General features: G+C 44.2%; 1 protein-coding gene across 1 annotated transcript in view; it reads left to right on the top strand.

The window, feature by feature from the left end:
• The window catches only part of NUP88 (nucleoporin 88), a 405,331-nt gene that overhangs the window by 27,048 nt on the left and 350,479 nt on the right, over window positions 1-27,804 (top strand). The window contains exons 6-8 of the mRNA XM_069614602.1: window positions 11,348-11,534; window positions 11,788-11,938; window positions 13,949-14,047. Coding sequence (XP_069470703.1) covers window positions 11,348-11,534; window positions 11,788-11,938; window positions 13,949-14,047 — 437 coding nt within the window. The remainder of the gene's footprint in view (window positions 1-11,347; window positions 11,535-11,787; window positions 11,939-13,948; window positions 14,048-27,804) is intronic.

Genomic DNA, 27,804 nt, shown 5'->3' on the forward strand with positions numbered 1-27,804 from the left:
GTGTGCCTGAATCTCAGTGGCGGACAGGCTGTTAAGTGTCCACTATGCTTGGTTGTCATTGTGAGCCTGGGTGTGGAGAGATCATGAAGCAGCAACAGGTTTTCAAGCCCACTTTTACTTTGAACGTTCATGTTTCAAAGACCGTATATGAGGGTAGAGGATGGGGGAAGGTGGTGCTACAGGACCTTTTTAAATGAGGGTGGTGTGATGAATCTGGACAACTTGTTCCTTCTCCCCAGAGGAGAGACAACCCTTTTTAGGCTAATGAAGTGAGCCCACTCAGCAAGACCCTCCTTGGGCGTCTGGGCAAGTGGGAACTCACTGATAGTGACTGCCCCTCTTCCATGAAGGAACTACCAGTTCAAACAACCCTTTCTGTGTATATGGGGAAGGGCACTTTTATACCAATAAACTACTAGGACCCTTATTTCGTACTATTGGCTTCCATGGGGAGAGACTCTTATGGAGGAGAGTCCTTGCTATGCAGAGGCAAACTTCCGTAGAGACGGCGTCCTGGAGGGGCCGAGCGATGGTGAACCGTGGAGCCAGTGGTGGAATGCAGGCAGCGAGACCCGCTAGCTGGAAGCTGTGAGTTGGGCAACTTGACCAAGCCAGTGACTCCGGTCAGGGCAGAAGCAAAGACTGGAAGACGACAGTCTTCCCTAGTGGCGTGACCACTGGTAAGCTGTGGTGGGCCTGGCTCCTGGCAACCTTGTTGAGACCAGGAGAGAGCGTAGCCCGGACACCCGAGTTCCATGAGGCAAGTGTATTTGCTGAAAAGTCGAGAACCCAGAGGAAAGCAAACTCCCCCCAGCGTGAGGACGCTGGTGAGCGTTACAAACTCTGGCTATCAAGAGGGCCTAAATACCGTACAAAAGCCTGGGGGAATGGGAGGGTGCCCTGACCCAGGGAAAACAGGCTGAAAATGGTACAAACGTTGCATATCCAGGCTGGGGAAGCCCCGAAGATTACAAAAAGCTAAGAGAACTTAACAGGCACACACCCTCTGTAAAAAGGGGTGGAAGAAACATTTATACTTCATACCAAGCCTGGGAAAGCCGACGAAGGGTGTAAAGCAGAGTAAAATGTCGACTCTATGTAAAAGCTGAGGAAGACTGCAACAAGATGAGCACCCAAGAAAAGGGAATGGGCACGCGCCCTATGTTTATTTTTATTTATTTTGACTGAGACCCACCTACTGATGACTTTGGGGAGTACCTGTGCCACAACGTGGGGCACAGAGGTGTGGTCAAAAAGGATCCTGGAGGGATTTGACCAACGGCAAACTGAGAAAAGAAACAAGAGTGCTTTTCTTTTTTGTAATTCCTTTTTTAGTAATTTATTTTTTTTACATTTTATTATTGACAAATCATATAAGAAGTTTGGGAACTGTGACACAATATTTCCAAGGAACTTTAAGTCTGAGGATAACCATTTCGCCAGGCAGAAGCTAACTCTGAGGCTGTTGTGCATTCTTCAATTTTTCCCTTTTAGTTACATTTTCTAAAGCGGTAGTGCCTGTTTGTTTAGGATTTGGACTTTGGACTTTGGACTTTGGACTATTTTGATTTAGATTGCAATGAGCACCTTTTTTTAGTTTTTGTTGAAAGATGGGGAACGTCCCTCATAGTAATCGAGTCAGGCATTTTTCTTTTCATTTCAAGTTGAGCCTTGATCCACTGTAGTCTGAGTCCTTCTGCTGGTTCACCACACTGTGGCTCCTCTGGGCGGGGAAAAGGTCTGGATTGGGCTTCTTGGGAGTTCTTGATGCTTGTTGGGAACTTAATGGGATGGTTCTAGTGGTGTGGGAAGCAGGATAACTGTTGGGTCGAGTCTGGGCTCTTCTGGAAGCTAATCTGTTAATCCAGCCTTGTCTACCCTTCGCAACCTGGGCTGCAGTTACCTTGTCCTGTTAATAGATGGCAGCATTGGGCGCTTGAGCCTGCTTACCAGCTAACGTTTGCAGGGCTACTTTGGGCATTATGGCCCTTTTCCTGAACAAAGTCCGACTTGTCTTTTTTTTGTTTTGGTGTTTTGTGGAGCTATGTCTTATCCACAGGGCTTGACATGATTATGAAACATTTCTGAATATAACCTGACACAACACAACCTAACCAGCTAGTGTAACAAAACCAACATTGTGTAACAAAAATAAAGTTGTTGTAGCACAGCTTAGTTTTTGGACACTCTGCTGCATCATTTATCTGACGCCTAAACATTTTTCTCAACAAAAACTGCACAGTGATCTTGAAGCCTTCTTCAGATGCCTCAAACTGAAGGAATCCTTTCATGACAAACGGTGTGACACCTAAGCCTGCAATGGAATGGTGATTAACTGGGCCACAAACTGAGAAAAAAAGCAGAACTCCAACTGGAACCCTGAGCCTGGATGCAACCCAAACATGGACCGATATATTGAAAGTGACACGGAGCAAAATCTGCCATACTGGACAAGTGCATTAAACAGCCTTATAACCGGACATTCACAGAAAGGGGGAGGGGGGTATAAAATCCCTGTACAGCAATCAAAGTATTACAATCAAACCTACAGACAAAGTAGGAGATGTTGTCATAATGAACACCAGTGACTATGTGCAGGAACCACACAGGCAACTGACACAAGATAGTCTATTAAGCTGCAGGAATATCCAACCAAATGATATAAAGGAGAACCCAACAAGATTCTAAAGACACTCCAAAATGACATCAAGGAACACATTCAGGGCCTGGTACCAGACAACCCAGTGCCCGGTACATTTTATATGCTCCCTAAGATCTACAAGGAAAACAACCCTGGACGTCCAATCCTCTCTGGATCAGGCAGGCTAACTGAGAACATTTCTGGCTCTTGTGAGAAACCTGAAGGTATTCTTACTTCCACTCCCCCAGCATCTTCTTCGGTTCAGGTGGCCAGAGAAGGGCCATCACTTTTGGATCCCAACCCAGGGTGTGGACTAGCCAGGGAGGATCACTTGGGCGGAGGGTTCTTGGTGATTGGGGAGAGGGTGCCAGAGGGTGAGACGTGGTATCCCCCATTTCCTAACCGTGATTTCTTACCCTCCCTCAGCCTTTGTAGGCTATTGTTGCTCATATTTGACTCCCCCCCCCCCCCTCTGAAGTCAGACTTAAGTACTGAGAAGAAGAAACTAACACCAAAAGTAATGAAGATTACCTATAGGAGGCACCACTATAGTACAGAGACGAAGAAGAGGGAGTCTGAAGGCTATAAAACTGAAGGTCAGGCATGTCCTGGTAATTGGTCAGGCAATTGAGCCTGAGACTTTACACCTGCAGCCTGTTAGACTCACAGGTGTATGAAAGGTGGAGTCTACGAACAGTAGGAGAAATCCTGGGATGAGCGAGAAGCTGGTGGGAAGCGAGAAGCCTGTGGGGAAGACAAGCAGGAAGGCCAGTACAGCCCACGAGAAACCCAGAAAGGAACAGAGCGCCGAGACGCTGCAGAAGGAAACAGTGTGGCAGTGTCATTGCGTGGTGAGCGAGCCGTGTCTCCAAGGAGCCGGGGAGAGCGAGAGAAAGGAGCAGTGGAAGTTGGCAGTCCCTATGCTGTGGCCGAGAAGTGCTCGTTCCCTGACTGGAAGCAACAGTCTAGAGATATCTGCGGGCAGGCAGTGAGATCCTGACTGTGCTAACAAAGAAACAGAGGAAGAAAAGTTTATGCGACCAATGAGTGCCAATGAATGAAAGACCCAGTGTGCCTTTGAAAGTCTATGAAGCAACATTGTATCGGAGTGGTCGCATGCAGGCTGCACGTTCACGAAAGCCTCTGATAAAATTGAAATGGTGAGTGTTTTCTGCAAGTGAGCAGCCGAGGAGAGCAACGAAGTGTGGGCCAAATACCGAATTGAAAGTTAGAGCTGCATTTGAATCCTCCAAGTGTGGATAACCCAGCCATCCTAAGTTATAAGGATAAAGTGCTTGGGTAAGGGCAACTGGTTGCACGACCTGTAGTGAGTGGACCATGCGGTCTGTCCACTGCGCCTAGAGCAGGGAGCCCCAGCAAAATGAAAGGAACTGAGCAAGCGACCTAGGAACCAGAAAGAGCGGAGTATTGGTTTTGAAGGAGTAAAACAAGCTTGGGGAAAGAGAAATCTAAGCTCCTATTGAACACTGTGAGATGTTTGGTGAAGCAAGACAATAAGCTTGGGAAAGGGAATCCTGAGCTTCTTGAAACTATTACCTTAGAAACATTGTGTTGTGAATCCAGGCTTAACTTGTGGAGAACCTCACAATCTTTTGGAACTTAGTTTTGGTGAGCCAGTCCCTGCAGCTTGGCTGGGGGGAAAGAGCCCTGCCTGAGCTCCTTTTCAGAAGGCTGTTTTAAAAAAAAACTGTATTCTGAACTTGGGTAAGGGAGCTAGAAATTGCTCTGGACTTTAAATTGGACAATATTTTGAGCTACAATATCCCTGCACCACATTCGGGCATTAGAAGTGGGGGGAAGCATAGGTTTTGACACACTCTTGTTTTGGACTTCTGAACTGGACATAGATGGTCCTTAGCTTTGTTAGATGGGGGAATCCCCACCATAGCAATAGGGCAGGAAAGGTGTTACACCCATTTTGATATTTTTAATAACAGTTTTCAAAACTGTTATCTCTTGATACCATGCCTGTCTCACACTGTGTTGTGAACATCTTTAAGCCTCTTGTAAGAGAGGCCCCCAGCTATATCCAGGATACCACTGACCTACTAAACAAACTGACTGCTATTGCCCCCCCTCTCAAGGGCAACGTTACTAACAACCAGGGATGTGGAGTCGCACTACACCAACATTTCCCACATCTGTGGCACGTAGGCATGCAAGAATGCTCTTGGAAATAACACCCTGTTTGCTTATCCTGTAGCCAAATGAATAGAATTCCTCTTAATCCACAACTATTTCACATTTGGTACCAATATCGATTTCCAAATGATGGGGACAACCATGGGCACTTGGATGGCGCCGCAGTATGTCAGTCTATTCACGGCACAACAAGAAAATGATTTCTTTGTTACCTGTGACTGCAGACCACAAAGGAATCTGCAGTAGATTGGTGATATCCCTCTCATTTGAACTGCTGGGGAACAGGACCTTCTAAGCTTCCATAGAATATTCAATGAATTCCACGCCACTACCCACTTCAAACTCTGCTGCAAAAGTGAATTTCCATGACATCCCCATAACCACTAAAGATGGCCGGCTAAAAACCACAATATATCGCAAACCAACAGACTGACACCGCTATTTGAAGAGTGACCGGTTCCGAGCAGTACACACAAAGCATGCTTCAATAGTCAGCCAGGCATTCAGGTACAATCGAATACCCTCACACAAAGGACCGGGATGAAAACCTACCAGCTCTGAGATCTGACTTCCTGAACTACGGATACAACTGCAGGATTGTGGATGGACAGATCCCCTGCAGGAATTCTCCTGGAATAAACAGCAAACAAGGCACAAAATCAGGTTGTCGCATACAATCCAGAGTTGGAATCCCTCCGCAAGATTGCTCAAGAACTGCAAACCATCCCGGAAAAAGATGAAAAACAGTGGTTTTCCTTGAAATGCCCCTCTGTCAATTCTCGGAAAGGACGTGGTGTGCCTGTCAATGGATGCGGGTCCTCTACAAGTGCCAGCCATAGGGGCGCGTGGCAGTATGCCCCCTCCTACCCCAGGGGCTACCCAGTTTGCCTGGGTGTGCTCGATGGAACTTAAGGATGAGTCTGGGGACATGAACATAAGACCAAGGTTCCCAAGAGTTTTCCGAACTGGGGTATCCTTTCCCTCTTACCAAGTATTCCAAACGCCCCCTCGGGTAACCGGTGTCACATATCTGGGACATATCATATTCTGTTGGTAACTCCAGAGCCAGTTCTATGGTAGTGTATGGGGCGATCAGACTTATCAGTAATGACTGGACGCCGGAGGGAAGAGTGAAACACTAGATGGATGCGACTCAAACTCTTCGGGAGCCTAAGCTTAAATGCGACAGGATTTCAAAGGGCCCCAAAAAACGAGGAGATCACTTGGAGGGCCGGACCCATCGGGGTAGACATTTTGTGGAAAGCCAGACATTGGAACCTAGCCTCCAATCCGGGCCATCTAGGAGATGTCGATCAGACTGTGATTTGTATGTCCTTCGGATTTCCTGCAGACTTAGCTTGGCGATCTTGTGAGCTTCTGCAATATTAGACCAGGTGGATTCTATAGATGGTAGGTTTGAAGACACAGCTGAAACTGGGAATATGCTACATGTGTCTTGACCATAGGTACAATAGAACGGGCTGATCCAATGGCAGAATGCATGGTGTGTTTGTAAGCAAATTATGCGGTAGTTAGCAGTGATATCCAGTTATCTTGTTGGTTGGTAAAACTATGCAGTTATTGCTCGAGGGTGCCATTGAGCCGCTTCGTTTGTCCATTGGTTTGCGGCTGAAAACCGGAGGAAAGGGCTCTCGCAATACCCAGAATGCAACAGAGAGCCTTGCAGAATTTGGAAGTGTATTGACTTCCTCTGTCGGACACAATCCTTTTCGGTAGCCCATGTAGACGGAACACATCTTTAACAAACGCCTCCGCCATCTCCTAAGCGGAAGGAACACTGGCAAGTGGAGAAAAATGGGCCAACTTGCAGAAGGAGTCCTCTGTGACCATTATGCAAGAACAGCCCTAAGAGCGAGGAAGGTCTACAATTAAATCTGTAGAAATGGGACTCCAAGGTCTGGTAGGTAGAGGTCCTTGTTCCAACAGCCCATTGGGCTTAAGTGTGTACTGTTTGCTCCGAGCGCAGATTGGGCAGCCTTAGTATAATCTTCAACACTAGTACTCCTCCCCGGCCAGTAGAAAGTGCGCCTTATCAATTCCAGTGTACATTCCTTAACGCAATGTCCAGCTGTCTTGCTGAAATGACAGCAAGATAGCACCAACTGCTGTGTTCATCTGTTTGGAATGAACAAGCAATGGTTTATAAAGAGAAGGCCATCCTTCCTGTCCACTCTGTCGTTAGGTTTCCCAGGGAGTGAGGCTTGACTTTGGACAGTAGCTTCCTTGACTTCCTGGAGAAAGGTAGAAACCTGTGATGATATTCTCTTCCTTGGAAAGAGATGTTCATGCTACTTATCCGAGAACCGTTCAGGAATCTCACGGCGAGAGAGAGCATCAGCTAGGGTGTTCTGACTGCCAGGCAGGTAGGTTATTGAGAAGTCCTACTGTGCAAAGAAATGGGCCCACCTTGCCTGGCGGGAGTAAACCCACTCCATTTATTGGAGGACTCTCGTTCTTATGGTCTGTGCGGATGATGAAAGGCTGAGTGCCACCTTGTAGCAAATTGCGGCATTCTTCACGGGCCAGCTTCATGGCCAACAGCTCTTTTTCAATTACAGAATAATTTGGTTTGGCTAGGCGTAAGGGTCTAAGGAATGTAAGCCACGGGGTGTTCCAAGCCTTCATGTTCTTGAAGCAAGGCAGCTCCGATGGCTGCTGATGAAGCATCCGCTTCCACTATGAAGGGCTGGTTCTGGTCCGTTTGGCGCAAAACAGGGGCTGAGCAAAATAGAGCCTTGAGATGGCTAATCTCTGTTTCCGCAGCCTCTATCCACTTAATTGGAACTGCTGTCTTTTTAAGCAAGCTAGTAATGGGCAGCACCACGTTGGAGAATTCCGGAATACATTTGCAATAAAAATGTACAAGCCGCGTGGAATCTCTGGACTTCCTTAACCAATGCTGGGGTTGGCCTATTCAGTATGACAGAGACCCTCATGACCCCTTGACCAGACAGGATGAATCCCAAATGGGGAATAGAAGACACTCCAAACAAGCACTTCTCGGGCTTGACCAGTAGTTGATGGGGACTGTAAACACTGCAGGACTTCCCAAAGGTGAGATCTGTGTTCCTGTTGTGTGGAGGAAAAAACAGGATATCATCCAGATAGACTATAGTAGAGTGGAGCAACAAATCGGAGAACAGCCTGTCCATAAAGCGTTGGAAGACAGCAGGAGCATTAACTAACCCAAATGGCATCACCTTGTATTTGAAGTGCCCAAATGGGGTCCTAAAAGCAGTTTTCCATTTGTCGCCAGAGCGTATCCTGAGGAGATGATGGGTGCTTCTGAGATCCAGTGTGGAGAGTATCGTTGCCCCTGGACTGCTTCTAGAATGTTTGTGATGAAGGGCCTTGAGTAGCTATCCCGGATGGTTACTTTGAGTCCTCTATAGTCGATACAGGGCCTTAGCTCCTTGGAGTCTCCCTTGGGGGATGAAAGAGTGAGGCTCCCGCAGGTGATCAACAAGGTTGTATGGGACCGTTTTGGAGGTTGACATCCAAATACTCCCGAAGCTCCTTCTTTATGACCAAAGGGAGAGAGTACATCCGCCCAAAGGGTATCAATGCTCCTGGTAACAATGAGATGAAGCCATGAGATTCTCAGTATGACCAGAAAATGGGCTGCACGGGTGATGTCAAATCTAAGCACTTTCAGAATGTTGGAGGATGGAGACCTCAACATCTTTAGTAGTGTGGTTCATGAGACCGGAGCTGAGTGGTTTGCCATCCACCCCTTCCACCTTCTGATCTTTCCTTTTCGCACGGCAGATACTGACCTTCTCAGCCCATATGCTGTCTACGAAGTTCCCTGCCGCTCCTCAATCTGAGTGCTAGGGAGTCCATCTTTTGTTGGTTGAAGAGTTGTATGGCAACCATGAGGCGAGAATCCTCCATAGCGCCTGAAGATGAGTGACATAGGGTGAAACCTCGGTAGCCTGTCCCTCGTAGGACTGAGGTCGTCCATTTCCCGAGCAACAAGGCGGTACCTCCGGACAGTCCCGGAGAAGATGACCATCTGACCCGCGATACATGCAAAGACCTTTATCCCTCCTACGCTTCAGTTCTTCTGGCGTTAGACGGGCTCGGGCTGTTCAGACTTGCATGGGTTCTTCCTTCGGAAGACGAGTAGTCGACTGGGAGGATGGAGCATATAGGTCAGTGGGTGGGGGGAAACCTCGAAATTTCCTTCTCTCTGTCTTCCGTTCGCTTATATGGTAGTCTATCTGAAGAACTGTGAAGAGCAGGTCTGAGAAAGTGGAAGGACGAAATGTTCTGGCTAGCTGATCCTTGAGACATCACCGAAATATGGCATATTGTGCTGGCTCAGGTGATCGAGCCTTGGATGCTAGTCGCTTGAAGGTGGTTATGTATGTAAGCAGGTTGGTAGTCCCCTGCCAGACATCCAGCAAGTCCTCACAAGTCACAAAAGCTTTCTCTGGCTGTTCCCAAGTCTGCTTAAGCAATCCCCCCCCCCCCCCCCCCCCCTAGTAATGGAAGACCAGGTTGGAACTGGAAATCATCATGTACCCGACACGGGCATGTTCTGAAGAATAGGTGCTGGCCCTGAAAGTGAAATGTACCATGCAGGCTTCCACAAATTCCTTCAACTTCTTTGGGGATCCGTCAAACTTCCCCGATGCTAGGGCCATGTGAGCGGGGGGGGATGATTCAGCAGGGTGACTTTCCCGAGGAGACACGAGCTGCCGTAGGACAGTGTTCTCCGTCTTCAAGCTCTGGACTTCTTCAGTGAGTCCTTGGACAGCGGGAACCAATTCCCGGACTTGCTCTGCGTTGGCCATTTCGATCCTTTGGCGTTGGAAACTGTCAACCTCGGTGTATTTGTCTCCACAATCCGAGAAATTCACATCTTCCTCACCTGAACTGCTGGAGCTCGGTTGAGATTGCTTTTTTCTTCACCTGCTGCGCGAAAATGCTTTTTTGTGGCGATAGGGTCTCCCTTGAAAGGAAGCCAAACTGACTGTCTAACCAACTAGCAAGCCAGTGACTTCGCTTCCAGGGTAGCCACAAGAGGGGGGTTGGGGGGGGGGGGGGAGCCATGCGAGGCATTTAAAAAAATAAATAAAATAAACACAAACCTAGGTGTAGTCTTCACCCAGTAATGGGCCCGAGAGGTAGGCAGACTCCCAGGTCTGGTAGAAAGAGAAGTGGTTGCAGGGGGAGAGGCGAGGGGGAGTGAGTCCGCAGCAGCGGGGAGAGGACCACAAGAACAAGAAGCAACTGGTCTTTGGTGACCAAAGAGAAAGCACCCAAAAAGCAGCTGAGGGCACAGACCTCCGTAGAACCAAGATGCTGGGACTGGTCGTGGCGGGAAACAAACACCAGAGAGAGGAGGAGAAATGCCAAAGAGGGAGAACTAGGGAAAGCCTAGGGAGACCTCCAGAAGCACAGACCGAGGGGAGAGCGAGGTAGAAAGAGAAACTAGCAGCGAAACTGGGGATGCGGCAGCGCCGAAAAGTAGGCAGAGCCGACGGCACAGCTGAGAGCGGGGCAGGCCAAGGAGAGAAAGCAGCCTAAACGGGAAGGCGCTCAGTAGCAATCTGCAAAGAGGACAGCGTTTGACCCAAAGAGGAAATTTACTGGGTTGCAACGCCCCGACCGCCGGGAGGAGAACGCTTATGAACATCAGTGGCCATAGCTCCCATGGTGTTGACGGTTTGGAGACCGTGAAGGTCCCAGCTCGTCGTGGGATGGCTCGAAATGCAGGTTATCTCAAAACTGATTGGTCCCACAATCTAAAGGGGGCGGGGGGAGTCTGCTTCGGAAGAAATGGCAAAAAAAGTCGTCGCCTTTTTGGGTCAGTGTTGACTCTTCTGTGCACAGAGCTGAGATTTTAGGTTTCGGCCCACAAATAATGGGGCGATACCCTGTGCACTACTGCGGCTGTGTACAGCCTGGAAGTAAACCTTGCACAAAAGTAGGTAGGATAAAATCACTGCCGCAGCCGTTCGTGTTAGCTTGCCACTGTAACCAAAACGTTACAGGAGCAGTGAGAAAGGGGTTACTGTGTAACCCCGCAGCACTCCACACAAGGTGTGGTGTGCTGATCTCACAATAGGAACAGATGGGAATGATAAAAAATATCCCCCTATAACAGAAAATAAAAAGGGAAGCCCAAAGGGCTCCTAGCAACGGTGCACAGTGTTGTGTGATGCAAAAGACAGATGCCATAAAACCTGGAAAACATCAATCCAAGAAAAATGTATAAAACTAAATACAAAGTCTCCCAAAAGAATGAGTGAGTGTGGAAAAAGGTCCCCACTTGCTCAGGCGAACGGACCAAAAATCAATACGTCCAACAAAAGTGCTGGGAGGACGCGCATGTGGAGGAGATTGTGCATGCAAATGAAAATCTACCCTTAAAACCTAGTACAGAGGTGGCTTATGATAATGGGCTTTGTGAATGTTTCATGTCGGTCCTAATTGTTTTGGATCAATAAAGTGCTTATTTGAAAATTAAAGCTGATTCGCAGAGCAGGAACTCATTCTCTCCATTCTTTTCAGCATGGGAAACATTGGGAAGCTCCTCGGGCCTTTGCCTATGCACCCGGCAGCAGAGGATAACTACGGCTATGACGCTTGTGCTGTACTCTGCCTGCCCTGTGTACCCAACATCTTGGTGATTGCCACAGAAGCGGGTATGCTTTACCACTGTGTGGTATTGGAGGCTGAAGAAGAGGAGGAACAGACGGTACGCGCACCATGTTTTCTTCTGTAAACTACACTTTTAGGTTGTAAAATACTTGCTGCTTCATTGTTTGCTTTCTAAATGATTTCCTTCGGAGACCTACTTTTCATAGGTCCAGTAATTGATCCAATGAAATGTCTCTGTTTTACATTCCCTTTTTATATACATGTTTTATTCCTGTTTAAACAAGTTGTGTGCCGTTTTTTAATATTTAGTATAGATGTTTATTAAGGGTATGGATTAAATCTTTCTCCAGTCAGAAAAGTCATGGGACCAGCGCTCCGATTCCATCCCTTCTCTGTATGTGCTGGAGTGTGTAGAGTTGGAACTTGCGCTAAAGGTCGTGTCTGTGGAGACTGAAGACACACTGGAATCTGACTTCTCGTGTCCAATTCGTTTGCACAAAGGTAATGCTCTCAATTGTATGTGTACCTGATCACTGTTGCAGGATATCGTGTTAGATACTAAGTTCGTTTTTTCCTACCCATTTGTGGCACCAAAAGATGGAACATGTACCCATTGTATTGAGGACCTCCTCGGAGCACTGGTTTGTTTAGAAATGAATAAACAGCTGGCTATTTAGGTCAACCTCTTCCAAGCACTAGGAACACTTGAGTCTTGGTGCTGTTATTTGGCTTTTGCTGTAGAGATCATAAATGCACCCTGTTTTCCTGTTCAAAGTACCAACTGAAGACCTTTTTTCTTTTAAATTCAGCACCTCTTGTGTGAATTTGTACATTAATAATTCTAAATGCTGCATCAAAAGTTCAGTATTATTTTAATGGTTGGTTTGCTTAGTTGAAAAAGTATGCATTTGAAACTTCATCATGTAGACGTGATTTAGTGTTTAGCTGAATAGTCTCCTGATCAACAGAAGTAAGTATAAAATGGCCAATACTGCTGGCATGAATAGAGCTGTGGGTAGACCTCATCCGTGGTAGTGTTTCTCTGGATATAAAAACAGCCTATTGGGAAGTGTTGGAGAAAACCGCAAACTGCCAGCTAATTTGCTGGACTCCTCTACCAAAGGTTCATTCATAAAACCTATTATGTGGCTGCTAAGTCAGCCTTTTTGTAAAATGGAACGTCTGCTGCCATCATTCAGCCTGTGTAAATATTTTGGATTGTTGGCCACAGATCGCAGATGTCATTCTTTTTCCTGATGGCATGTTTACCTGTTCTTGAACAGCTTCCACTAAAATCCCTACTTTTCCAGGCCATATTTATTATGCAGGACAGACCCTTTTGATCATGATCTTCCAGGGTTTTACCTTTTTTATTTGGAATCCTATGAAGGCGGGATCCCATATACAAATTATCCACTTTCTGCCCTTGTTTGCAAGTTATTTCTTAATACATTTTTGTAATTTTTCCTTCGTACTGGCATGCAAGACATTTTTCCTACTCATGAGTTCCGTTGCAAATTTTTAAGTAAACTACACTTAATACCAGTGTCATGGTTAAATTGCGTCCTAATACAGGTTTCCCTTTCTGGGCAAGATCCTCGGAGGTGTGCAGCATATTAACTCCTCACCTTACTACACACAACCACTTACTTCACACCTATTCACCCAGATTCCATCCTTGATGTAGCACTGAGTGCCTCCATTCAGTTAAGGACCTATGTGTACCTTGTGGTGCCTGCCTGACTCTCATTAGCATTTAACATGGTTGGCCATGGAGCTTTGGTAGAAATGTCTTCTCGCTCACTCTTACCGTTTTAACAAAGCTTTGAAGACTCCTGTGCTTAAACGTGCCTGTCTGCTATCTATCTGAAGTGTGTGTGATTTCATATTTCTGTGCACTTTCTTCAAGCTGCTATTACTCTTTGTCCATGTATCACTCCTTCTTTGCCAACTTATTAGGAAACGCACTCCTCTTTCACTTTGTTTTGCTTGTTTTTTTCTCCTCCTTTTTTAAAATCTCTAATTGCATACGCTTTTGCACAGCACCCTAATACCCTATCGCCTAACTAGGGTTTTTCAAATGGGCGGTGTATCTTGTACTTCAGGGGTGGGGGGAGGACTGTGCAACTGTGTTTTGTTGGGGGGTTTATTTTGTGCATGAATTTGTATTTTTTTGTACACTACAGAACGCCCTCCTTCCCCCAATTTTTATGAATATTGCCCAACCCACCATCTACATCTTGGTGATGTAATTCAATAAAAAAAATGTGAGCATAAAAGATTCGACCAGTAGACCTGTAATGTATACTCGAAAGTGAGCGGTGCTTGGCGAAAAGTGTGGTCCGGTATACTTTTTTGTAATCTTGAATAATGAATCTCAAGTAGAGAATCCAATAACACTGTCGGAGGGTTTTTTGGAGCACTTTATTTGGAGGATATGAGGATTAAATCTGTGTCACATTAAATGCTAAGCTTTGTATCTCCTTTCTTTTTTCCCTTCCCAAATCTTAGACCCAGTCTGCTCTGCCAGATATCACTGCACACATGAAGCTGGGGTGCATAGTGTGGGGCTAACGTGGACCAATAAGCTGCAGAAGTTCCTTGCTTCAGGTAAGACAGTTGTTCATATTTGCGCATCACAGTTAATTAGAATTTACATACATATTAGTTATCTACAGTGCTTAGGGCAGACTTGAGTTTAATTTTGCAACTAAAGAATCTGCTCCTAAAACAGCTTAAAACGTAAGTCCTCCACCATGACATCCATCTAGCTGTTAGAGGTTCAAACCCCTCAGGGTGAACTGTTTTATCCTTCCAGGGGTTGATGATAAACATAAATAATTACTGTGCTTAGTCACGGGAGGACTCTGGTATTTGATTAAATAAATATATCAAAAGTCAAAAGTGCAGAAAGCGTCTGTTTTGCCTGTGTTTTTCAATGACTGGCATTGACGGTGAAGATAATTACCAGACATGCAGTGGCTGACTTTCCAAGAGGAGGAGCTTTGAAACGTATAAGCGGCATTACGAAAGGAGTGATCTACTGATTAGCGGCATTGGGAGGAGAAGAAATGCAGGGCACAGGAAGATGTAGACATGCATGGCATGTGGAGGAGAAATGCAAGTGTTGGAACATTTTCCCTTTTGCAAATACTGCCACTACTTCGTTTGTATCACTCAACACTACTGCTTAAGTTTCAGGATTTGATTTCATGGCTTTTGAGAGCGATTTATTTCCCTCATTGGACTAACCGTGCCGGGAGGCCTCTCCCTTTGTTCTGGAAATTGTTTTTACTGCAGCAGCAACTCCAAATCCCCCCCTTCCCCCGCCCTTCCACTCCCTTACATAGAGTTCTGCAAAGGGCCATTAAGGTCCCTTTTTCTCTTTGTCATATGAGGTGCACTGTGTGCTCATGTGCCTACCAGTGTGTGGGAGATCATCCACTTGTTATGACTTATTCCCTTTTTCCATTGCAGTATAGGCCATTTTCCATGTAGTGCTGTTGGGACACTTTTTGGTCCCTTGACTTTGTCCAGAGTAACATCGTTGATACTTTCCATATACCTGCTTAACAGACGTTGATTTTGGTTAAGTTGCACTGGCAAAACCTATGAAATTCAGTGGAAAAACGTTTTTACAGGGACATTATGGTTACAGTTAAAGCAACCATAACTCGTGCCATCAGTGTGCACTGCAAAGACTAACACCCATGACATCAGATGCCAACACAAATCACATTGATGACATCATGTGTGTGGCTTCCTCTTTTTTGTTCACTGACATAAGTAGGCCAGGTGCTTTTCTTTACTACCAGTCAGGAAGTAACAAATCAAAAGGTTCTATCTTCTCATGTGTTCTTGCACTACTTTCCTCAGGGTTCACTCACATCATATAATACATATAGGGGAAGAAGAAACCGTAAAACACATCAATCATTTCTGTGCATGAAGGTAATCAGTTATGTTATGAACTCTTTCTGGTAATACTGCTCCTTGTTTGCCTACTGTAATTTACCTGTATATGCTCATATTTGTATGCATTCTGGTGTCTTTGTTTTCTGTGAAGTAGTGCAATTATGTAGTTAAGGCAATGGTACCTACCTCTTAAAAGTTTCACAGTACCCGAAACTCTAAACGATGTAACATTGGGAAGATTTATAAGATTACACTTCTTTGGGGCATGGTCCAGACTATAGCTACGTGTCGACATGAGTTGGTTCATGTACTGCAAGGAAGTCTGTAATGCAATGGTGTGTATAGCGGTGCATTGCTGAATGAACAACTTATCTTTTGATAGTTCTTCAATGATCTTTGATAGTTTTCTGCCACCATTACAATAACAATCCCTTGTGGAGGCTTTTCCATGAAAACTAAATGCACATGTGATGTCATCAATGAGATTTGTGATGTCATCTTTGAAGTCATGGGTTTAGTCCTTGCAGTGCACACTGGTGGCGTGAGTTATGGTTGCTTAGCTTACCATAACTGGCAAATTTCTGTTTTTTTCAGTTTTACCTGTAACCATAACGTCACTGTAACGACGTTTTTCCATTGAATGTCATAGGTTTTTGCTACTGCAACTTAACCAGAATGTCCCTTTTAACAATGTTTTTGTTAGTGAATTTCATAGGTTTTTAGTAGGGGACTGTAACCAGAACGTTGCTTTAGCATAGTGTTTTCTGTAAAGAAGATAAGCTGTTTGGTACTGCAAAGGAACAAACCATAATGTCCTGTTAACAATGGTTTGTTACTGATTCCTTGATTGCCCTCATGATAAACGTGTGGAAAGGCCAAATTGTGTGGTGTTTGGATCCATTTGGACTACCCCTTCCTTTTCCGAATAGTGTTGGTGTATCTTAGCACTTACAGATGTACATGGTAAATGTTGGTGAGTGTTTCAGTAGTTTCTCTTTTTGTATTAATACATTGCATGGTGAATCTGTGCCGCACAGTACTGGCCGAGATGACTACAGATGAGCAATATGGACGTTTCCTAAGGAGCCTGCACCTGGTCGGCGTATGTGCAAGCACACTGCAAGTATCCATAGGACTCCATTAGTCTCTGCATGTGTGCATCTTCTAATGCACTTTTAAGTAGTTGTGGAAGCGCACGTGTATCCGTTCCACACCTATATCAATGCATAGATCATCCACTGTTTGCTGGTAACACTGCCCCTGTCGCCGGCCCAACGTGTTCATACAGTAGACTACCGCATTTCAAGTACTCCTGCCGACTATGTGGGTGGCTCTGCAAACCTACCAATGTGTGGCTAAAGCACGCCTCACTGTATGACGCCCACTGGTAAACAAAGAACAGCAACCGGCAGTGTAACATGGATGTGATAAATTGCATTAATTTGATTGTGCTGCTTGCCTTTCCATGACCCGTAAGACAGACACATCGTGTCTGCACTGAGCAGTGCGACGGAAAGGGTCAAGAGGTCGCTTGCGGGTCGTACAGTTGAAGAAAACATGTAACTGCAGGTGGGACCGTTTGTAATCGGTCTGCAAAATGGCAAAGTTGGTGCAGCTTGCTCACACACATACAAGTGCATGTAAAGGCAGGTAAGCAAACTGTGCAATATGCAGAGCGAAAACAATGTTAGTGGTGCTTGGAAAAGTACTGTACCTGCATGGGTCACACAGAATAAATGCCTTCCTCCTCCACGTAATGAAGCTGTGTTTCGCGTTGTTTTAAACCTTCTTGTATTCCATAATGTATGCATTTCTGTGAATGCTACCCCTAAGAGTAATGGCAGTGTACCGCCCTTCCAACAATAACGTAGGATAAATGCATGTATAGCATTTGCCACATCTGCTGCGGGCAACAAAAGGGGCACTCATGTAGGGCAGCGGAGCTCTAAACATCCTTGCAGACCATATGGCATGCTACAGACCTGTACCCGGCAAAGGGCATTGTGTTGTGCATGTACTGCAACACACTACTCTACTCTACACTACAGAGGGAAGGTACTTGGAAGTGCGTGGAAAGGGTCCTTCCAGGAGCCAATGACTGGTGCCCATGTAGGTGAGGGCCATCCAATAATTCCATCTCTGGGCATGTCCCCTATGGTATCCATGCAGGTCCTGCCCCTTCTGGACCGGGCCTTTCCTGCTGTTCCTTCTATGGGGTGTGTCAGAAGACCATAAGAAATGGAAATGAACTGGGAGAGGAAATAAAGAAAGCACCTTTTCGAGATGAACAATGGAATTGCCAATGAATGGATGCAGGGTGGGGTAGCGTGGCACTGTGCAAAACACTGTAGTTCAATCGGTTGGAAAGGGGGTTGCTGTAGAAAGAGGTTTCTTTAGGTGTTAGAGCATTTTGAACACTGTCAGCACGCAACACTTACACAAAAATGTTTCACTACGGGCACCAAGGCAATTTGGATGGGGTGTGCAGAAATCGGGATGGCAAGCATAGTAATATATTGCAACCTGTATATATTTTGCTAATGACCATGTCATTAAGTAACTAAGTTTTGTACTGTAACAAGTGCCACAATGTCCTTGGGCTGTTGTGCGCTATATAAGTACGAATAAAACAAAAACGAAACCAACAAAAGATAAACGTTATAGCTGGGGAAAAGTGTTCGTGCTGTGAAATGTCATAATCCCATGTGTGAAGTACGCCATTTTCATATGTTGTACAAAGCCATAAATCCACTTCTTCGCAATGTACTGCGCTTTCTTCATTTGCGAACCAAATGGAAAATGACGCAGCCACATCAATACTCAAACGGGAAAAATTCAAAAGGCATGTCTACAAAAGTGAGAAATTGATTAGCCCTCTTTACACCAATGGCATTGAGATTGGTGGTGCTTTTACACAATAAAATAACGATGCGTATAAATGTGATCAATTCACTACTCAAGACCTCAGCAAAATCAAGCATCATAACATGGGACCATACACATCTCATACAAAAAATATTTATTTTCTGGTTTTTCTTTGTACAATTTGTAATACAATTAACACAAATAAAACATTTTTTTATTTATTGTTCACAATGAATAATACATTACAAAACTAGACCACATCATTTCATCTTTTGTCATAGTTAACAATTACTAAAACCTTTTTCAGGATAATCACGCAGACAATACAAATTTCACAGGGTTAAATATCACTAGATATGAATCAGTATGAACAAATTATTTGTGTCAAACAAGACTACTGTTATTGATGGTCTTCCAGATCGTTGACCTGATTCTGCCTCAGATTACATTGGACGCTATCTCTAGTGTACTTTCCAACATAGATATAAGGGCCTTCTTCAGGACACAATTTCTTCAACTTAGTGGTTTACTCTTATGTACCCCATTAGTTGGTGTTCTGCCACTGGTCAACAAAGACATGCCATTTCCTTTGAAAAGGTGTATATAGCGAGAACACATGTTGTCATTCTCACAGGAGAACATCCAAGCAGCACTCAAGTCACATGCTTCTGTTGATGAAACCCCTTCCGACCTCTGGCTGGCGACAGGAATCATTGGAATAGTTCCACACTATTCTGGGGGGGGTATACATGTGAAAATCACCTTGCCAGTGGGAAAAATGTGCTGCACTGCTTTCATTCATCATCATCTTCAGTTGACGGTACACACGGGAACAAGGCATGGAACCCAAAAAGAAGGCTCCAAAGTGCACAACCACAACATGTACAGGTCCAGAAGTGGCCATGCGTTGACATTCTACAAGCACTCCGCCGAAACAGCACACTTCTACACTGCGCCACAAAGCCTACACTCCCTCCAAACCGAAATTGCCAAAAAGGCCTTCCTGGATGGCATACACGACCAGATCTTCCACTGAGGCATCACCCACGAGGAAAACTGTGCGTCCAGCCATGTTTCTCAGCCGCACTACACAAAGTAATGGAACAAATCATTGCTGCCCTTTCCTGTGACGTACACCTTGAGCACCTGATTGGCCAAAGGCCATATTACCATTGGCCAGCATGGTGAGAAGCGCAGAATGTGGCACGTACCGTACCGTGAGGGCCGCGCCCCAGTAAAGTAGGAGCCCTTCTTCCTATTGCCGCACTTTTCTGTGACGCACATCCTGAGCACCACACCCAACACTACCTGATTGGCTAATCCCCACACTGCCATGTCAATTGGGCAAAGTGGTGTAAATGACAGATTTTGGCACATGCTCCTCCCAAAGTAGCACCCCTGTAAAGCTGGAGCAGTCCTTCTTCCCTTTGCACTATCTTCTCTGCAGCTCTACCTCATTGGATTATGTGTAAATAGAGACACACGCATCCACCAATCGCATCGAAGCCGCCATCATCCAACACTGTCACTCCATTACAAAACTTGAAATGTACCGTTACACATTTACAGTACAAATATGCCATTCCAAAGCACGTACAAGTTCAATGAAGTATGCACGATTTCTCCATCCGCATACATCCACATAGCCACCCAGAATGTGGCACGTGTAATCCTGACGTACGCATACTCCACTACCTTTTCATGATAGTGAGGTGGTAGAGGGGGGGGGGAGGTAAACCATATCAAACTGGGTAGGGGGTTCGGTATTCCATCGTAGAAGGTTTTATTTTGTTTTCCTTTTTTTTGATGTGCGTGCGAGCAACCTTTTTTGTATTTTCTGTTTATATGCGTTTCTATTTGCCTCTCCTCACATTTTTACCACATTCTGGTCAATGCTTCTTGCACAGTGTAAAAGAAAATGTCATTGCCAATGGCGCTCAAATACCATTTCTACGGAACCACTGCATATTTTGTGACCTCATGATCTCATAGTGAGTGGAGAACATGCCAGCAGTCTGCATAAATTCACGCACAATTCTGTTTATAGCACACCTTCCAACCTATGACTTTGAGACAAATTACACATTCATGGACCCATTCTCCTCCTGGTGTTATGCATGAGAAAATGACCTTGGCAGTAGGAAAAATATGCATCACTGCGGTCAGCTACCTCTTTAGGTGACAGATTAATCGTCCACACCACATGTAACCCAAATGTAGACTTCCATAGTGCACCACGACAAAGTCAACGTTCGTGACGGACGCCACATTGTCAGGTACTGTCAGGTTGGAGTGACATATTCTTTACATACAGTATCATATACTCATTTACATTGGGTCAGGGGAGACACATATTTAGTATAGAAAGGTTTTAGGAAGTTATTATGGGTTATATTTTTAAACAGCCAATTTTGCCCTTAACCTTCATTGCAGTCTATGGAGATTGCCCCAAGCCAAGATGGAGGTTCTCAGTCTAAATTCTGATTGGCTGGAGATTGTTTATAGGGAGGACAATGAACATTCTAAACTGCCTTTCATCGTCCTTGCCCAGCTGAGAGGTTGTGTGCCCTGTTGCTCCTGCTTAACTTTGTCAAGGGTGACAAGTTTCTAGCAGTTGAGCGGAAGATCTGAAAGTATTACAGGAGTCGTGTTTGGAGTTTGGTGGAGACACAGGACAGGAGTCAGAAACTTCCATTTATTCTGAGAAAAGAAGTTTTCAAGTCTTATTCAAGATAAGTGACTTTCCAGATTTGTTGAACTTTGTAAAAAGGTTATATTTATCTAAGGGATTGAAATCAAATCTGTATCTAAAAAGATTGAAGCGCGTACGTTTGTTCTTATCGCTACATGTCAAATCAAACTAGCGCGAGAGTTTTTTGTCCGTTACTTTTCGCCCGCGCGTGTGTCTCTGCGCGTGAGAGTGAAGCGCGAGCGTGTACTTTGGACTCACGTTTACTGTTCGTTTACGCGAGGGTTTTTTCTGCGTGATAAAATAAGCGCGTGTGAATGTTGCGCGTGTACGTATTTATTCGTGAGTTGGACATTAGCGCGAGTGTGTTTTACCCGCGAATTGAATCGTCAGCGCGTGTGTGTTTCCCGCGACTTGGAGGAAAGCGCGTGTAATTTTTATCGCGTCTTGGATTTCAGCGCGAGTGCATTTTACCCGCGAATTGAATCGTCAGCGCGTGTGCGCGTTTCCCGCGACTTGGAGGAAAGCGTGTGAAATTTTTATCGCGTCTTGGACTTTAGCGCGAATGCGTTTTTTACGCGTGTGCGTATTTCCCGCGATTTGGAGAAAAAGCGCGTGATTTTTTCTTCCCGCGGTTTTCTGGCTTTCCACGTGAAGATTCCAGCGCAAGTTAAATTCGTTCCTGAGAAAAAGACTCTCTACAAAGAAAATATTAAAAACAAATACAAGAACTTAAAAGAACTTCATAAATCTTACTTGAAGACCTTGTTCAAGAATCTTTGATTTGAGCAGACTAACTACAAAGTTAAATTACATTCATGGACCTACTGAGAAGGCTGGATTATCTATAAGATTCTGGTCCACAAGTAAGGAAGTCTTGTCTGCTTTTCACTTCTCTGGGCATTCTGAAGAGAAGAACCAGGTATGGTTTGTAAACTATTTTGGTTAAGGATTTAGAGTTTAAGGTTAGTATAGTAACCCATGAGTAATGAGGTATATTGCATGTTTATGTTTTAACTACAGGTGAAGAACCAGCGAGTTGATAGCTTCCAGTCTGGTGTTTGTTTCTTTGTCCCTTCCCCCTTTCCCCTGAAAGTGAGGTAAACTGAGCAGTTATATTTATGTCAGCTCAGAGTGCCACCTTTTGGGTGGATTGTCGGGGGTTCAGCAGCTTCTGCAGACACCAGGTTCTCAGCATGACAGTATGAAAGGCCAATAATAAAAAAAAGTGTCTGCCCGAGCTGTTATGAACCCCAACGAGACAACCATGGAGGCATTGGGAGTAATGGTTAGGGAAATGAGAGAAGAGTTACGGGTGGCTCATCGGGAGTATTCAAGTCTTTGTCAAAGAATGGATGAGTTAAATTTAAAGGTAACCCAAATACAAGAAAGAGAAGGTGAAGTTTCGGAAGGTGCAGGAAACCCATCTGAGTTGGTAAGAGTAGGAGAAGAACAAGAACCTAGGCTTCCCAGGGGGGCAGAGAGAGGTTTAGGAACTTTAGTTATGCCTGTTCCTTTGGCAGCCCCAGAACGTTTCTTAGGAGATTCTAGAAAGTTTCAAATCTTTCAGACTCGGTGTGAATTGCATTTTCTAAGTCGTCCAGAGTTGTTTTCCACAGATGCTTCAAAGGTAACATTCATCTTATCATATTTATCTGGAGAAGCTTCTGCGTGGGGAAGTCTTTTGGTTAGTCAAAAGAATTTGGCTTTGAATAATTATTCCCTTTTCCAGACAGAATTTAAGAAAATGTTTGATAAGAGACAGTTATCTTTAGAGGTTGATGGAGAATTACTGGAACTGCGCCAGGGAGAAAAGGAGTTGATTTCTTATATTACTCAATTTAGAACTTTAATTTTAGAAAGTAAATGGCCAGAGGAGAAGAGGGCTTCCTTATTTTATAGGGGCTTAAAGGATGAGATAAAAGATGCTCTGGCTGGAGTTTTAGAGCGACCAAATACTTTAGATGCCTTAATTGATTTGGTGGTACAGTTGGATTTTCGTTTAACAGAAAGACGTTCTGAGCGTAGACGTTCTCAGGGAGAGGTTAGGTTTCCGGGAAGAATGGCGAGGCCTAAAGTTGAGGTGGTGAACAGAGAAGTGAAGTCAAAGATAATTGACCAGCAGAGCCGGGTGAGAGGTCCATTGTCCAAGGAAGAGAAGGCAAGAAGAAGGGAGAATAATTTGTGCTTATACTGTGGTAGGAGTGGTCATTTTTTTGAAACCTGTCCTTTTACCCCCAAGAAGATCTCCAAATCTTCAGGCAGAGTACAACAAGTGGCAAACACAATACAGACAGCGGTTCCTCACAACGGTGAACGTATCCTTGATGTTTGAACAGGTATTTTTAGGTTCTGGGCCAATTATTATTGATTCAGGAGCTACGGGTAATTTTATGGATAGAGGATTGGCTAAAAATTGTTGCTAAGAAAGAAATGGAGCAGGTCAGAGCAGTTGATGGGACATCTCTTTCTTCAGGTCCAATCACTCATAATACAGAGTTACTTGAGATGGAGATGACTGGAGGTCATAAAGAAAATATCTCTTTTGAGTTAATTGACACTCCAATCTTGAAAATTATTTTGGTTATGCCCTGGCTTACACTTCATAATCCCAGAATTGATTGGAGTGCAAGAATTGTATCCTTAGAATCAACCTTTTGTCAGGAACATTGTCTTTCAGGAAAATCTTTTGAAGAGAAAGAAAAAGTTGTGAATTCCGTTTCATTCTCGCTTGCAGAAAGAGGGGCAATAGGTTTTGACATTGGAGCAGTTGTGGGTGAACTTCCAACTTGTTATCAGGATTTTTGGGATGTTTTTGATGAAAAGGAAGCTGGAGAGTTGCCTCCTCATAGGCCTTTTGGCTGCAAGATAGAGTTGGAGCCTGGAGCTATTTTACCAAGCAGTAGGGTTTATGCCTTAACTGAAAAAGAGAATGATTATTTGAAAGAATATTTAAAGGAAAATTTGGCTAAGGGATTTATTCGGCACTCTCAATCGCCGGCAGCCTCACCATTGTTCTTTGTGCCTAAAGCTGATGGTTCTCTCAGAACTTGTATAGATTACAGGGCAGTAAATAGAATGACAGTGAAAAATCGGTATCCTCTCCCTCTCATTTCAGAAATGTTAAATGAAATCCAAGGTGCAACCATATTTTCTAAGTTGGATTTACGTGGAGTTTATCATCTTGCAAGATTTTTTCACAAAATTTGGAGAAACACAAAATTCACGTTCGACAGGTCTTGAGGAAATTGAGAGAGAATAATCTTTTCGCTAAATTGGAGAAGAGTCAGTTCCATACGGATTCGGTAGAATTTTTAGGATTTGTGATTACTCCTTGTGGTCTGGAAATGAATCCAAAAAAGGTGGAAGCTGTTCGTGATTGGCCTACTCCAACTAAGGTGAAGGAGATCCAGAGCTTTTTGGGATTTGCCAATTTTTACCGAAGATTCATTGAAGGCTTCTCCAGTTTAGTAGCTCCAATTACTCGACTTTTAAGAAAAGGAGTTCCATTTGTTTGGGAAGCTAAGGCTGATGAGGCTTTTCATATTTTGAAGGAGAAATTCATTACCTCTCCTATTTTGATTCATCCTGATACTTCCAAACCATTTTTTGTAGAGGCTGATGCTTCCAATGGGAGCAGTGTTGTCTCAGAGGCATAATGTTACAGGACAATTGCATCCAGTGGCTTACTTTCTAAGAGATTTTCACCTGCAGAGGAAAATTACACCATTTCAGACCGAGAGCTTCTTGCTATCAAAGCAGCATTTGAAGAATGGCGACATTTTTTAAAAGGAGCACGTCACACTGTGACTGTATTAACTGACCACCGAAATGTACTCTTTTTGAAGACAGCAAAAACTCTTACACCTCGACAACTTAGGTGGTCATTATTTTTTGCGGATTATGACTTTATAGTTACTTTTAAGCCAGGTAATCAAAATAAAAAGGCAGATGCTCTGTCACGGCAGTTTCCAGAAAGTGAGGTTAAGTCGGTTTGTGAGCCTCTTCCATTGATCGCTCCAGAACGTTTTGTTCTTGCTGGGGTTGAAAAGGAGAACGAAATCTTCAAGAAAGTAAGGGAATCCATTTCTGAGACACAACTTGAAGATTGGGTTAGTTTGGATCCAGCTCGCAAAATTAAAGATGGTTTACCTTATTTAGATGACAGACTCTACTTACCATCAATTGAACTTGGAGAAAAAATGTTGGAGTGTTACGAATCAGTCTTGGCAGGACATCCAGGGTATCGGAAGACTCTTGAGTTGATCAGAAGACATTTTTGGTGGGAACGAATTCGACAAGATACCCTCAATTTTGTTAAGACCTGTGAAATTTGTGCTAGATCTAAGAATCTCATCGGAAGGCCTTCTGGGTTATTGGAGCCGTTACCAGTTCCACCGCGGCCTTGGTACTCGGTGTCTTTAGATTTCATCACGGATCTTCCACAAGATAAAGGTTGTACTTCAGTATTGGTTGTAGTTGATTTACTCACCAAAGAAGCACATTTCATTCCAATGAAGGGAGAGGTTACCGCTGATAGTTTAGCTCGTAGTTTCTTGCAAGAAGTGGTAAGATTACATGGATTTCCCAGTCAGGTCATCTCAGATAGAGGTTCTCAATTTATTTCTAAGTTTTGGAGAGCTTTTTGTAAGAGATTGGGAGTGGAGGTATGTTTATCATCAGGTTACCATCCAGAAACTAATGGGCAGGTAGAAAGGATAAATCAGGAGTTGGAAAAATATTTGAGATGTTATCTGCAGACAGGTGAAGAGTGGGTAGATTTGTTGTGGGTTGCAGAATTCGCATATAACAACTGTAGTAAGGATGCCACCTCTATGTCTCCGTTTTATTTGGGACGAGGTTTTCATCCTCGTTTACTTAATATTGAGATTAATAATGATTCTGGAAACCCAGAAGTCGAAAGGAGACTAGAAGTTATGAAAAGAAATTTGGAAAAGGCAAAAGGGGTGTTGGTGGAGAGTAAACAAAAATACAAAGAGTTTGCTGACCGTAAAAGGAAGATTAGTCCTCGATATAGTGAGGGAGATTTGGTGTGGTTATCAACCAAGTTTTTGAGAATTAAAGGAAGAAATAAGTTTTGTCCTCGTTTCGTAGGACCGTTTGTTGTTGAAAAGGTTATTAATCCAGTGGCTGTTCGTCTTAAATTACCCAGTCATATGAAAACTCATCCAACTTTCCATGTTAGTTTATTAAAACCTGTGGTTAAAGGAACTAGATTAACACCTACTCCTTCGGCAGTTGTGATTGAGGAAGATGCTTCCGAAGAATTTCTGGTTAAGAGAATTCTGGACTCTAGAAGAGTAAGAGGAAAGCTACAGTATCTCATTGATTGGGAGGGCTTTGGTCCTGAAGAGCGCACTTGGGAGAAAGCTAGTGATGTACATGCTCCTCGTTTGGTAGAAAGATTCCATAAAAAATTTCCATTGAAGAGTGGCCCAGGGACTGGGCGTTAGGAGGGGGGGTGGAGTGACATATTCTTTACATACAGTATCATATACTCATTTACATTGGGTCAGGGGAGACACATATTTAGTATAGAAAGGTTTTAGGAAGTTATTATGGGTTATATTTTTAAACAGCCAATTTTGCCCTTAACCTTCATTGCAGTCTATGGAGATTGCCCCAAGCCAAGATGGAGGTTCTCAGTCTAAATTCTGATTGGCTGGAGATTGTTTATAGGGAGGACAATGAACATTCTAAACTGCCTTTCATCGTCCTTGCCCAGCTGAGAGGTCGTGTGCCTTGTTGCTCCTGCTTAACTTTGTCAAGGGTGACAAGTTTCTAGCAGTTGAGCGGAAGATCTGAAAGTATTACAGGAGTCGTGTTGGAGTTTGGTGGAGACACAGGACAGGAGTCAGAAACTTCCATTTATTCTGAGAAAAGAAGTTTTCAAGTCTTATTCAAGATAAGTGACTTTCCAGATTTGTTGAACTTTGTAAAAAGGTTATATTTATCTAAGGGATTGAAATCAAATCTGTATCTAAAAAGATTGAAGCGCGTACGTTTGTTTTTATCGCTACATGTCAAATCAAACTAGCGCAAGAGTTTTTTGTCCGTTACTTTTCGCCCGCGCGTGTGTCTCTGCGCGTGAGAGTGAAGCGCGAGCGTGTACTTTGGACTCGTGTTTACTGTTCGTTTATGCGAGGGTTTTTTCTGCGTGATAAAATAAGCGCGTGTATGTTGCGCGTGTACGTATTTATTCGTGAGTTGGACATTAGCGCGAGTGCGTTTTACCCGCGAATTGAATCGTCAGCGCGTGTGTGTGTTTCCCGCGACTTGGAGGAAAGCGCGTGTAATTTTTATCGCGTCTTGGACTTTAGCACGAGTGCGTTTTTACGCGTGTGCGTATTTCCCGCGATTTGGAGAAAAAGCACGTGATTTTTTCTTCCCACGGTTTTCTGGCTTTCCACGTGAAGATTCCAGCGCAAGTTAAATTTGTTCCTGAGAAAAAGACTCTACAAAGAAAATATTAAAAACAAATACAAGAACTTACTTGAAGACCTTGTTCAAGAATCTTTGATTTGAGCAGACTAACTACAAAGTTAAATTACATTCATGGACCTACTGAGAAGGCTGGATTATCTATAAGATTCTGGTTCACAAGTAAGGAAGTCTTGTCTGCTTTTCACTTCTCTGGGCTTCTGAAGAGAAGAACCAGGTATGGTTTTTAAACTATTTTGGTTAAGGATTTAGAGTTTAAGGTTAGTATAGTAACCCATGAGTAATGAGGTATATTGCATGTTTATGTTTTAACTACAGGTGAAGAACCAGCGAGTTGATAGCTTCCAGCCTGGTGTTTGTTTCTTTGTCCCTTCCCCCTTTCCCCTGAAAGTGAGGTAAACTGAGCAGTTATATTTATGTCAGCTCAGACTGCCAC

The sequence above is a fragment of the Ambystoma mexicanum genome, chromosome 9, assembly GCF_040938575.1.
Source record: "Ambystoma mexicanum isolate Mex_15411 chromosome 9, UKY_AmexF1_1, whole genome shotgun sequence".
Lineage (NCBI taxonomy): Eukaryota > Metazoa > Chordata > Amphibia > Caudata > Ambystomatidae > Ambystoma > Ambystoma mexicanum.